Source organism: Cervus canadensis, chromosome 10, assembly GCF_019320065.1.
Source record: "Cervus canadensis isolate Bull #8, Minnesota chromosome 10, ASM1932006v1, whole genome shotgun sequence".
NCBI lineage: Eukaryota > Metazoa > Chordata > Mammalia > Artiodactyla > Cervidae > Cervus > Cervus canadensis.
The window spans coordinates 65,425,505-65,440,103 of record NC_057395.1 but is presented as its reverse complement, the minus strand read 5'-3'; the positions used below and the strand labels follow the sequence as shown (position 1 = coordinate 65,440,103).

The 14,599-nt window shown below is 40.7% G+C and overlaps 1 protein-coding gene across 1 annotated transcript in view; it reads right to left on the bottom strand.

The window, feature by feature from the left end:
- CTNNBL1 (catenin beta like 1) overlaps positions 1 to 14,599 on the bottom strand; it is a 160,142-nt gene that overhangs the window by 108,833 nt on the left and 36,710 nt on the right. Inside the window, exon 4 of the mRNA XM_043479007.1 lies at positions 5,192 to 5,331. Coding sequence (XP_043334942.1) covers positions 5,192 to 5,331 — 140 coding nt within the window. The remainder of the gene's footprint in view (positions 1 to 5,191; positions 5,332 to 14,599) is intronic.

The following is a 14,599-nucleotide window of genomic DNA, read 5'->3' as shown; positions in this document are numbered from 1 at the left end:
GTTGCATTAAGAGGTCCTTTTCCTACACTGCCATTTTGGTACTTTTCATCTAATCTGATTTATTTCAGAGCATATTGAAAGGACTCCAAAAAACAGTGGCTGGTTTATCAGTACAGATTATCAGGGAAGTTGAATTATCAATGAGAAAAGAAGTAAATTCTTTTCCATGTAATTTTGATTCTAGAACTATCAAGATGAGAATAGCTCCCAGCAAAACAACAGCTTGAGATACACAAGTCTTGTTAGACCGTGCTTGCAGGGTACTGGACCAAAAGCCAACTCCTTTCTAGTCCAACTAGAAGAAAGTCCTGAGGAGGCGCAAACCCTTCCCAGCCCTATTCCTGCTCATCAGCATGGGGGCTCGAACACAAGGCACCCCGTGTACACACCCTCTGGGATAAAATGGTATGTTACAGTCACAGACTCAGATTGCTCAAGTTCAACGAACCCTGCTGGTCTTAAAAAAGAAGAAAAAAAACCTGTCTGCTCTTTATTTTCCAGTTCCCACAGCAATTTTTCACAAAATCCAACAGGACAACTTTGCGCAAGTTTTCCTGGCTTACTAGGGTTTGAGAAAACTAAGCAGGAATTTAGAAAAGAATAGTGCTAACAACCACTCCCTATTTCAGACAAGGTAGCACTGCCTCATCAGCACCAATAATCCACTCTGCAACTAACAAAATGAACCCCCCCCCTTCCTGTATCTGACTCTTTGCGACCCCATGGGCCTTAGCCCGCCAGGCTCCTCTGTCCATGGGATTCTCCAGGCAAGAATACTGGAGTGGGTTGCTATGCCCTCCTCCAGGGGATCTTCCTGATTCAAGGATGGAACCCACATCTCTATGTCTTCTCCATTGGCAAGTGGGTTTTTAACCACTAGCACCATCTGAGAAGCTCGCTCAGCAGTACAATGAGATCTCATTTTTCTGAATCACAAATGGGTGGAGAGAAAGCAGATTTGGAAAAAAAAAATTTTTGGTTTAGATTACTCAATAGTTTTTAAATTAAAGAAGAGGGTATTTAGATGGGGGCAGTTGTCATGACTCTAAAAATAAATAAAGCCATGGACCTGATATCCATGTAAGTCTGAGGCGACTACATGGGCACATCAGCTCCCAGCATGTGAGGAATGGCAATCTCCATTGCCAAGGTAGACATTGTAAAAATACACTTGAAATGTACTCTGATCCCTAATCTATCAAAAGCTTACCCATCTCCAATGCCCAATTCTCTAATCACTGCCAAGCCAGAGATGATGTGTGTTTTCTCAGAACTCCAGTGGTATTTTCTGTGCAAAACACTCCAAGGGTATTTACCACACAGCAAGGTGAGTGTTTTTGCTATCAACTGGAGTTATTATTTCTTGCCACGCTAACAGCACTCAACAGGGCTTATTATACAAAGGAGAAACCCAGTAAATGCCATGATCTGCCATAGAACTTTAGAAAGGATTTCACTGACTCGTCCCTCAAGCCGAGAACATAGCAGATGACATGCAAAAATCAGATATTTATGGATTTCGTGCCTAGATTTTTTTTTTTTTTCTTTTGGTGATAGCATCAGAGGTAGCCATCATCTGGGGTTCTATCTTCCTCTTGTTTTAGTCCTCCTTATTCCTTTAGGCAAATTGAGTAAACCTGGGCCACAGAACTGATTGTTTAGCACTACCTTAAGAAAATATTGATATCTTTAAATGTACCTTTGATTTCATTTTTCTGTAGAAATACTCCAAAAGGTTCACCAAAAAGGGCTCTAAACATGTTTAAATGATTTACTTTAAAGGAAAAATTGTTTTTAAAAGCCCGATTTCTGAAAGGCAACAGCTGTTGGATCCCACCTCGTGTTCCCTCCTAATGCATTCAGAGTGATTCTTCAATACTGCGTGATGGGTGTGCCCCTCCCTCTCTCCCCCGCACCCCCAGAGGTGCTCTTCACAGACCAGAATTCCTCTCCACAGCCAACCGACGGCTGGGCGCCAGCCTCTCGAGGCGGGGAGATGAGGCCCAGAAACGCTGACAAGCCCTCCCCAGCAGCAGTGATGCAGAGCGCCAGAATAAACTCTGAAGCAGCTTCTCACGGTTGAAAGGACGAGGCACAAGCTGTTTTCTCACATCCTCTGCCTCTTAAGGTTACAACAGACCAGCCTCTGATCCAATTAAAATCCCTATAGTTTATGGTTTAGCAGAGAAGGACAAAGCAAAAATGACCTGTGCTTGCTGGGAACATAACCAGCCATGTATGGCTGTGGTTGATAAATGAAGAGTTAAAAAAGATTAAAAATTTAAGTCATGACTGCCACGAAATTGTTTATTCACGGTAAGGTGTTTGGGGCAGTTACAGCTGTACAACAGTAAATTGTTAACAACCGTTTCCTGAAGAAAAATTTCCATTATAGATCACAGATAAGACAGGAAACAGAGTGCAATGCTACTGGGAGATCAACGCTCCAACAGATCGAGAACGTGTTAGATGCAAGTCAAGACGGTTGACCCTTCCCTGGAACCACACTCGAGAAAAATGGTACTATGAGGAGGATGACATTTACCCTAGTTGCTGCATCTAATTAAAATTGGGTAATTTTTAAAATTTCAAGTGCACTTTAAATTTGATGTAGGGCATAATTAAAAAATCAGATTTAAAAAAATATCATTAGGGCAGCAGGGTAAAGGTTAGCAGACAAGAGGGGAAAAAACAGTTTAGCTTTGAGAAAACAGGAGGGAAATGGCAGTCTGTCAAAGTTATTACAGGGAGACTTGTTTTTTTTTCTTTTTAAAGACCAGAACTTAACAACTTGGAACATCTGTGCCCTTGCCTTTCCCAAGTATGCCATGTCGAGCACACTTCTTGTGTCAGTCTTCTCCCCAGCAGGAACCAGGCTGGTGAATCAGCAAAATGTCAGTATCTTCAGAAAGCTGCCACTATTATTTTGAGTTGGCAAGAATAGAAAAAAGAAATCAGAGTTGTGTTTCCAGAAACAAAACAGGTGACGGCTGTATCAATACACAAGGTAATGGGTGACACTCCAACTCTGTCAGGGATGTAGTGAATCCTATAGGGAAAGACTCAAGGTGCGCCAGAAAAGGACACTGGACTGGAAACCAGGGGCCTGGGGTGCCAGCCTCCACCGCAACAGCCAGTGGTTCAACAGCTGGACCTCAGACATGTTACTAACTAACTAAATAAGGCTCTGGACGAAGTCATCTCTAAAGTCCGTTCGGATTCTGAAAATCTGCCCTTCTGTAGTTAAGCTGAAATGTGAAGTCACAATTAGAACTCTTGGTTGCTAACTCTGGGAGGGCCAGTTAGTGTCCTAAATAGGACTCATGCTAGATATCCACTATGTTTACTGATGGATGCTGCTTGAGCATCAATGCAGCCTGCAGTTCCTGGGGGTTGAGCACAGTGCCTGATAAGCACTCAAAGCCATGTTTCTCAAACGAATTCACGAGACCCATATCGAGCTCACCCAAAATAAGCTACTGACTAGGGGTTCTCGTACCACCCAGAACCGCCCAGTGAACCCTGGGGAATATTCTCATCTGGAGACTGACAGAGAGATTCTCCAGACAGTCTAACATTACATCAAGTATCAGAAACGGCTTAAGATCACCCTTCAAGAAGCCTGAGTTAAAATTATTCACTGATTTATTTCTATGAGAATTATCAGGCAGGAAAGAACCTAGTCAGACATGCTCTCAGGAGAGAGATTACCAGAAAGATGAAAATAACATGAAGCAGCAGCAGATCTCCCATGAATATCACTCAAGCAGACTAACTACATTTGTCTCTTACCTTCGGAAATCTGGATTCAAACAGAACAACTACTGGAAAAGAATTTGCTTTAATGACCATAACCACGACCACAGGCACATCAAAAATCTTTTCCACTAAAGTGGTTTCATATCTGATTGCAAAGACAAAGGATAGAAAGGTTTTGGAAGTCATAATTCAGCTTCAGTTAAAAGCAACATTTACTAAATACCTATTAAGTGTCAGAAATTGCTTAGCACTCACATGAACTCCTTTAATCCTCTCAACAACATTGAAAGGCAAATGTTTACACACACACACACACACACACACACAGAGGATAGGACATGAGTTTGAGCAAATTCTGAGAAACAGTGAAGAACAGGGAAGCCTGGAGTGCCTCAGTTCATGGGGTCTCAAAGAGTCAGATAGACTGAGAAACTGAACAACAACGACAACACAGAGGAGCCTGGTGGGCTACAGCCCAGGGGATTGCAAAGATTCAGACACGACCAAGTGAGCGCACACACACACACACACACACACACACACACACACACATTTTTAAATGCCATCCATGAATATACACTGTATCATACCCACAGAACAGTCTATAGCATTTAAGTCTTAAAAACAAAGTGAGAAACTAAATTCACAATTTTTAGATCCTTCAATGATTTAATGTTCTATGCCCTTAAGACTGTTAGACCTTAAGGCACCCAAGTCTGGTTATGTCCCAGTAACATAACTCATCTGCTTTTTTTTTTTTCATTTATTTTTATTAGTTGGAGCTCATCTACTTTTGCAGACAAGAATACTAAGGGCTGGAGGTGGGGGGAGGACACCAAATTTCATACTAGAAATAAACCTGAGAGTCAAACCTAGATTGCCTATTTATGTCCAATGCTCAGTTAACAAACATTAAATGTCATGTGCACTTAGTCCTTTTTAAAGGAATTGGGACTATAGCAGTAGACAAAGTAGATAGATAAAAATCCCTGTCTTCCTGGACAATAAATGTGAAACTAGAGGAAGGTTCACGGTCTCCTCTAGGCTCGGCTCCACTGGGCCATCTGTTAACAAAATGATGTCTAGATCAACAGATGCAAATCCTGCCTGGTCTTGCCTATATAATGGGCCCCCAAATCAAGATCCCGTAAAATTAATGCTGTTAATATAAGAACAGATACATCACGATGAATTCTAATACTAATAAGAGCAAATAGGACAATTAAGGGTTGCCCGAGATTTATTAATAGGTTAAAAGCCAGACTTCCGAACAAGTAAAAAGCAGCGTGTGTTTCAAGAAGGGAGATAATTAGAATGGAAATAGAACACCAGACGTGACAGCAGACATCAGCAGAGACAAACAGGAGAAGAGAGTAAACAGCACTCCCCCACCACATCTGCCTTCCTACTGAGGACAGACCTGAAAGGATATCTGTATTATCATGTCCAAGCAGCCCAAGAAGAGACTGAACAGCATTCAGCTCTACCAGAAGGTGGTACAGGTCTGGCATGGTGGCCACCACATGCATCTCCTGAATGATGTCATTGAGGTCCAGCTCAGATTCCATAAACCTAGGAAGGGAAAACAAGACAGCGTCATTGCAGGGGAAGGGGTACAATCAGTAGTGAGGAACAGACAGCAACATAATCCAGACAGAGAGACAATCTATCAAAGCATCTTCAACAGACCAACCAAGAAGAATGCTCATCCAAACATCATACTGTCACACAATTTCCTTGGGAAATCGATTTCCTCATTACAAAAATCAATATTGGATTCAGATCTGGTTACAGGGTTCCCCTTATCCTTGTAGTCACAAGTTCCCTTTCAGAGGCTCTGAAAGCATTCTGCCACATTCAGTGATCTATCTGCCCACCCGTTCTGTGGATTGGTTACCATTACTCCTTGGAATAGCAATTCATTTTGTTGCCCTGAAGGTAATCATCTTGCTAATCCAAAAAGGACTTCTCTTTCCTGTCACTTCAGATAAACGGCCAATTATCCCCCTTATCCAAAGGAAAATACAGATTCTGCTACCATTCAGAAATACCTCCCCCCATCCCCCCGCCACCCTTTCAAATGAGCTGATGAAGAGGAACATCCCAAAGTAAAGCAGATAAAGTCTGGCATTCCATAACCCCATACCTTAAGTAGCATAATACTTCACTCACATTTCCACACCAGAACCTTTCGGCCAACCTACACCCCAGCACTAAGAAAGAACTGCTTTGCATTCACCCCTGCATGCCCTTCCCAAGTGTCTGACATTGAAGAAATGCCCACTAAGCCTTTCATGAGCAGGACAGGAAAGTTTGTTCTGAGAAGACAATGAGCAAATCCCTGTAGAGCAACTGAACAAGACCTGACTGAGAGGAATCGGTGGTTAAACAGACTCTGGAGCCGGACGGCCTCGCTCTGAACCTCACTTACCCACTTACTTAGCCTCTCTATGCCTCAGTTTTTTCATCTGTATAACAAATGGAATAATGAAGTTACCTATCTCCTAGGCTACTGTAAAAAGTTAATGAACACACACACATAAAACACTTTAAAAATGTTTGGCATGCAAAAAGCACAATACATTTGCTCTCATTTCCATTACTACAATTATTATTTATAATATGTCTATCTTCCCTTCTAGGATGTAAGCGTCTTAAAAACAGGAATTATAAGAATGGATACATGTATGTGTATGGCTGAGTCCCTTTGCTGACTGAAACCATCGTTTTTTTTTCTTTTTTTTTTTTCATCACAACATTATTAATCAGCTATACTCCAATACAAAATAAACTTTAATAAAAAATAAACGAAACACACCAAAAAAATCAGAAATTAGATCTTTTGTTTCTACCTATCCACAGATGCCTGCTAAAGAAAAGGAACACAAGCAGGGATTCTTGAAGTCATAAAGGACTCATCAACTAACAGATACCAAGGAACCGGGCAAACACCATCTCTCCAGAACTCGGGAGATTATGCAAGAACAAAATCTAGAGACTACCATTTTTAAAAACATGTCCATATTTTATACAATATCTTACCACTGTTTCTCTCCATTACTATTTTTAACATAACATTTATATATATATTTTTTTTTCTAATGATAAAACATTACTTTTTCTAAAAAACTGGGGAAAGATAAGCCCTCAAAAAGTAAACAGAGATCTTAAAAATGGCAAAAATAAAGAAAAGTAAACAGAAATCATCTATAACCTTATTAACCAGAAATAACCACTGATAATACTCTGGTAAGATTAAGTCATCGTTCTCAACTCATAGCCTTCCCCCTACCCAAAAGCAGCCTACATAGTATACAGTTCTAAATATGATTTTTGCTTATTGTTGTCAGCATAGGCTGAACAATTCCTCTTATCATTAAACATTCTACAATAGGAAAAGTCAGTGTCCAGCACACCTGTCAGTCCTTCCTCTCCCATGGCAAAATCCCACACTAAGCACAGCATTGCCCCTGCTGAGCCCAGACAAGACTTCAGAATCCTTCTCAACACCGTGTTTCAATGACAACAAATGATACTAAGATACATGTATTCATAGTTTTGTAGTTAAGATAACTCCCAGGAAGGAAAGTACAAAGTCAAAGAGTATGCATAACTTAACAGGTTTTGATATATCCTGCCAGAAAGGTACCAATAGTGTATAAGTTTGTTTCCCCTCACCCTCTTCAAAAAAAGTATTATATATTTAAAATCTCCAATTTGAGATGGGAAATGCAACTTTTTAAAATTTTGCATTTCTGATACCACAATGGTTAAAATTCAATTACTGTTTACTAGCTATCTGTATTTCTTCTTTGCCCATTTTTCTATCAGGGTGTTCATCTTATTTATTGATTTATAAGCACTCTATATATTAAAGAAATTAATCTCTGTCATACATCGCAAAAAAAAAAAAAAGAGAAAAATATTTGCCCTTTAATTTGTACATTGTGCTTTTTGACACAAAGGTTTTTAATTAGGGAAATTTTTGCCACACGGACTCTATTTTACATGTATTCTGAGCAAGGTTTTCTCTATGCTAAGATCACATATATTTTATGGTGTACTTTTATGTTTATACATTTTTAAATGTTTAGGAGTAATAACACTAAGATTTATTTCAGAGTATAATATAGGGCAAAGATCTAATTTTATTTCTGCAAAGGTCTGGCCCATTGCCCCAGTACCATAATCTATCTTTTATCCACAGATTTGAAGAAATGCCACCTCTATCATACACTAAATTTTAATGCATACTCTAATCTGTTTATGGGCTTTTCACTCCATTTCATTGATTTGTCTGCAAATTCCTGAGCCAGGACCACACTTCCATAGTGTTACAGTATATTTTATGTCTGTTACTGCAAAACACTCCCATACTAGCCTTCTTTTTAAATGCTCCCTGTCTGTTCTCAACTGTTTATTATTCCAAGTAAATTTAAAATTATTTTTGTCAAGGCCCCCCGATACCACTTTTTCTAAAAAAGTCTCCTTCCACAGTGCTTACAAACAGATTACCTTTTAAATCACTAGTTCCCCATCACTTCAAGTGTAGAAGGCAAATCAGAATCATGACTTGGAAGAGCTGGTGCAGAATTCAAATATTCTATGGGGCAGTAGATCTATATAATCTTCTTTGCCTTACGTGGTAATTAAAAAAAAAATCTGATTTCTTGAGAGTAACTTGACAAAAGATTTTTACAGCTCACCAGGAAGAATTAGCAAGGGAGACTGGGCAGCAACTAGTAATAAACAAATCATGCTGAATACAAGGAAGCGTTCGGGGGGATTTGAGTGATAATCAATTAATGAATGTCAGCCTGGAGAGACACTTCCGGTGGTACCCTTCAGGGCTCCATCCTTAAGTCTGTTTAGATCAACTATAGTATTTTACTGTTATTTTTTGACCCACGACTTGGGTGAAGATACATAAAAGGCAAACTTAACAAATGTCATATAACATAAAGCTTACAGTGAACACAGCAGCTGACAGAATCAATTCAGAAAGTTCCTGACAGGAAATGATAACGGGCCAAATCTAACAGGAGGAAAATTACCTAGGATCCACATGGAGAATGCACTGAACCAAAAAGGCAAGAACACATGGATCAGGAAAGACAGTATAGTAAGTGGAAAAAAGTGAAAGTCACTCAGTTGTGTCCGACTCTCTGCAATCCCAGGGATTGTAGTCCACCAGGCTCCTCTGTCCATAGTAAGTGGACAAGTGTGGAAAGGACTTGATGATTTTAAGTCAACAGTAATCACAATGCAAATCAGACCATGGACAGCCCTGCCAGGACACAGACTACTCCTGAGTCCTCTCTGGACACCCAGCACTGGGCGCACTCCCTGGTCCACTGCAGAAATTTCGCAGGTGCCTGCCAAAGGGAGAAGAGGAAAGTTGCTGCCTCAAAAGCTACCATGGTTTTAGGCTGCTTAAAAGAAGAAAACAGATAGAGTTATGCTGACTGGATGGCCTAAAAGTTTGTGACATCTCTTATGGGAATCTACTTTGTGAGGGATGAAAGTGAAACTGAAAGTCGCTCAGTCATGTCCAACTCTTTGCAACCCCATGGACTACACAGTCCATGGAATTCTCCAGGCCAGAATACTGGAGTGGAGTTATGGAAACTAAATAACTTGGGGAAGCAACTGAGATCATAAAGAGTCTAACTACCCTGTCCCATGAGGATCTGTTGAAATTCTTTTTCATTCTGAGTTGAAATCTTAAGAGTCAGAGCTGCCAAATGATGAAATAGGTTTCTTTGGAAAGTTATACCCTTGTCACTGGGGGTAATTAATAAAGGGTGATATTTTTAAAGATCAATAATTAGAAGGGAGAAATAGACTTATACTTTCCAGTCCCTTCCAACTTTGAAATTGCTCTTTCAAATATGCAATCCTAACCAAATATCTTCAAGTTTAGGAAGCCCAAAAATTATCAAAACAAAATAAAACCAGCAGAAAGTCGACTGTGAACAGGGACATAGCATAAAAATACCACTGGGGTCCCGTGTTACAAGAGTAGTGTGATACAGTGAGAAATGCCTGGACTTGGGAATGAGACTGACCTGAGTCACATCCAGCCTGTGTAACCATTAGCAGTGTCTTACTAAGTATTAATGGGTACATACTAGGTGTCCATATAACAGACAACAATCCCAGTTGCTGTCCTCACTGAACTCCTACCTTAGCAAAAATATAATCTATTGCATCCAACTAGTAGCAAGAATATCCAGCACAGCCCAAGAAAACTGCCCCTGGAACACAGAGCACCGGACTCCAACCTTGTCAAGGGAAACAGAGAATATTAAGTAACCTACTTCTAAAACTCAACTTCCTTAATCATTCTCTCTGAATTATAGTGAGGGTTAAAAGAGATAATCAAGTTCCTATCAATTGTTGGTAGATAGTAGGTAATCAATGAATCTAGATTCCCTCAAGTTTGCTATGCTATAACAAAGAAAATTCTCTTTTTGCTGACAGAAGTACAAGCCGACTCATTTTTAAGCACATGCTACAGTATTTGCAGATGGCTGTCTAGGGATTAGGCATACCTTCAGCAACAGATGACTCACAGCTGGGGGAGAGGATCAAGTTAGAGGTCAATGGGAAAGCAATAGAGCAACATATTAAAACAGTACCCCAGGCTGAGATGGGGTCACTGATTCCATCTGGTATGATGGAGAATATTCTGCTAGCCTGCTCATGTACATTTGCTTCATATCAGCAGGATGTCCTCCTTCAACCACAAAAGTGAATTTTAGCAAGTGACCAGCAGTGTTAAAAAACATTATAAAAGCACCAAAACCAATGCATGCTCCTGCAATCACAAAACCAGCTATAAGTGCACAGAGAACACAATGCTTTCTTCACTCAGTTAAAAGCATGGTCCTGGGACTGCAGGGTCAGCGTAGGTGGTGGTTGGGGATCCTTTCAGGGGTCTATAACATCAAAACTATTTTTAGAATAACTCCAAAACATTATTTGCTTCTTTTACTCTATCTCGGGAGTGTACAGGGGAGTTTTTCAGAGGACTATACAATATGTGATGCTACCGCTGCCCTAATGGCTAGTGATATGTGTGTTTGAATATTCTAGAATCTTCTAAGATAAGCACTTTGGGGTACTCAACAATTTATGCGTTCAAAAGATGCCTGAGACTAAAAAATCTGAGGGCCACTAAACTCACTAAGGGCTTCCCTGGTGGCTCAGATGTTAAAACGTTTGCCTCCAATGCGGGAGACCCAGGTTCGATCCCTGGGCTGGGAAGATCCCCTGGAGAAGGAAATGGTAGTGAAAAAGTTGGCTTAAAGCTCAACATTCAGAAAACTAAGATCATGGCATCTAGTCCCATCACTTCATGGCAAATAGATGGGGAAACAGTGGAAACAGTGGCAGACTTTATTTTTTTGGGTCCAAAATCACTGCAGATGGCAATTGCAGCCATGAAATTAAAAGACGCTTACTCCTTGGAAGGAAATGTAGATAGCATATTAAAAAGCAGAGACATTACTTTGCCAACAAAGGTCCATCTAGTCAAGGCTATGGTTTTTCCAGTGGTCATGTAGGGATGTGAGAGTTGGACTGTGAAGAACGCTGAGCACCGAAAAATTGATGCTTTTGAACTGTGGTGTTGGAGAAGACTCTTGAGAGTCCCTTGGACAGCAAGGAGATCCAACTAGTCCATCCTAAAGGAGATCTGTCCTGGGTGTTCATTGGAAGGACTGATGCTGAAGCTGAAACTCCAGTACTTTGGCCACCTCATGTGAACAGTTGACTCACTGGAAAAGACCCTGATGCTGGGAGGGATTGGGGGCAGGAGGAGGAGGGGACGACAGAGGATGAGATGGCTGGATGGCATCACTGACTCAATGGACATGAGTCTGAGTAAACTCCAGGAGTTGGTGATGGACAGGGAGGCCTGGCGTGCTGTGATTCATGGGGTCGCAAAGAGTCAGACCCGACTGAGCGACTGAACTGAACTGAAACTAAATACTTCTGCCCCTGCAAAAACGAAGAGAAAAACTACTAAAGGACTTACTGGTGAAATAGCACACTCCACTCTATGTGATGTTTGGGAGAAAGATCACACAGGGCAGAGCAGAGGCTGCATAAGGAGAATTGTCAATTGAATCTGAAACGCAGCCAAATGAAGAGAGGCATTTTTTGGTATGCAATCAAAATGACAATTGCATATATGGGAAAATAAATTTGAATGTTTCTGATCTCAACCGGAAAGTTTCATTCAAATATGCTCTAGCAATTTTCATCTTAATTGCACCTCGCTGGTCTAGAGAATTATAAAAGACACTGCACCAGTAAAGAATTCAAGAACTCAAGGTTAAAACACAATGTAGTTTCCTGACTGCTTTTGGACATAAAAAAAAATGTTCTTTATGCATGATTTCAATTTGCAAATGTTCAGATTTAAAAACTAAAATAGTATATATATTGTCTGAATGGCAAACACTGTTGATATTTTTAAATAGAATAACATTTCCTTAAAACCAGTTCATGAATTGCAACAATGAATTCATGTGGTACCTAAGACACAGATGGTGAACAAAAGCTGCAGAAACCCACTGCTTTCAAGTATACCCACCAAATGGGCAAAGGCAATACTGGCATTTCAATAAGTAAACTGAGTTTCTTAAATTTCCAGTGTCATCAATCCGTGGCATAGCTGCCTCGTAATGTAGCCTTAGGTTCCAAAAAATGGGGATACAGTCAACATGACATCAACTGCATAAGACTGCTCACGTTTACCGAGTACAGTATGGGAGGCACCGTGCTAGGTACTACAGAGACAAGCAATACACAGTCCACCTAAAAGGAGCTCAGAGTTGAACGCAGAAAGACCACTGAATAAAGAAACAACAATAAAACAAATGGCAAAGATGTTAAGGCAGATCAAATTCATTACGGGCAAGAATGCAGGGAAGGAGACCTGCTGATGGGAGAACTAAAGGAGATGGTGGGGAATTTGGCAATAGCTATCACCTAGGTGGCTCAGTGGTAACAAATTCGCCTGCAGTGCGGGAAATGCAGGAGATGCGGGTTTGATCCCTGGGTTGGGAAGATCCCCTAGAGGAGGAAATGGCAGCCCACTCCTATCTTCGTGCCTGGAGAATCCCATGGATAGAGCCTGGCAGGCTACAGTTCATGGCGTAACAAAGAGTTAGACATGACTGAGCACACACGCACACATCAAAGTTTAAAATGCTCATGCCTTCAATCTGGGAATTCAATATTTAGATATGTATCCTAGAGAAACACATGTATGCCAAGACATGTACATAGAGGTTCGCTACAGTATTACTCATAAAAGTCAGTATTACAAATAACATTGTAAATCAACTATGCTTCAATAAAAAAGGGAGACTAAAAAAAATAAATTAAATAACCAAATGTCCATCTATAGAAACACAACAAATAAATCATGGTTATCTCCAAACCAGAAAATACTATGCAAACAGCCACAAAACATAAGGTAAATACGCATATAGTAACATTGAAAGATATTCTGTTTCATGACCAAAAATTAAAGCTGCAAGATAAGTATAGCATGACTTAGGTAGGAAAAAAATTTTTGCATACTTAAATATATATAATGTAAATCAGTGTACATAAAATAATGAAAAAGGATACTCACAGAAGTGTTCACAGGTGCTATCTCTAAGTAGGGGAATGGAAAGTAGGTCAGTGTAGTGAAAGAAAGCTTTCATTTTTCATTCTACTTATGCACTGTGGGTATTTTTTATGATGAGAGTCTATTTGTGTATTACTTACATAATCAAACACACACACGGCGCTATGACAAGTATAATTACTGCTGTATGGTGGTGGTGGTGGTGCTTAGTTGCTCAGTCATATCCGACTCTTTGCAACCTCAGGGACTGAGCCTGCTGCCCATGGATTTTTCCAGGCAAGAATACTGGAGTGGGTTGCCATTTCCTCCTCCAGGGGATCTTCCCAATCTAGGGGTCGAATCTGCATCTCTTGCATCTTCTGCACTGACAGGTGGATTCTTTACTACAGAGCCATCAGGGAAGCCCATGTCGTATGGTGGTTCAGTTCAGTTCAGTCGCTCAGTCGTGTCCAACTCTTTTCGACCCCATGAACAGCAGCATGCCAGGCCTCCCTGTCCATCACCAACTTCCGAAGTCCACCCAAACCCATGTCCATTGAGTCAGTGATGCCATCCAACCATCTCATCCTCTGTCGTCCCCTTCTCCATCTGCCCTCAATCTTTCCCAGCATCAGGGTCTTTTCAAATGAGTCAGCTTTTCGCATCAGGTGGCCAAAGTATTGGAGTTTCAGCTTCAGCATCAGTCCTACCAATGAATATTCAGGACTGATTTCCTTTAGGATGGACTGGTTGGATTTCCTTGCAGTCCAAGGGACTCTCAAGAGTCTTCTCCAACATCACAGTTCAAAAGCATCAATTCTTCGGCACTCAGCTTTCTTTATAGTCCAACTCTCACATCCATACATGACTACTGGAAAAACCATAGCCTTGACTAGACAGACCTTTGTTGGCAAAGTAGTGTCTCTGCTTTTTAATATGCTGTCTAGGTTGGTCATGACTTTCCTTCCAAGGAGTAAGCGTCTTATAATTTCACGGCTGCTGTCACCATCTGCAGTGATTTTGGAGCCCAGAAAAATAAAGTCAGCCACTGTTTCCACTGTCTCCCCATCTATTTGCCATGAGGTGATGGGACCAGATGCCAGGATCTTAGTTTTCTGAATGTTGAGCTTTAAGCCAACTTTTTCACTCTCCTCTTTCACTTTCATCAAGAGGCTCTTTAGTTCTTCTTCACTTTCTGCCATAAGGGTGGTG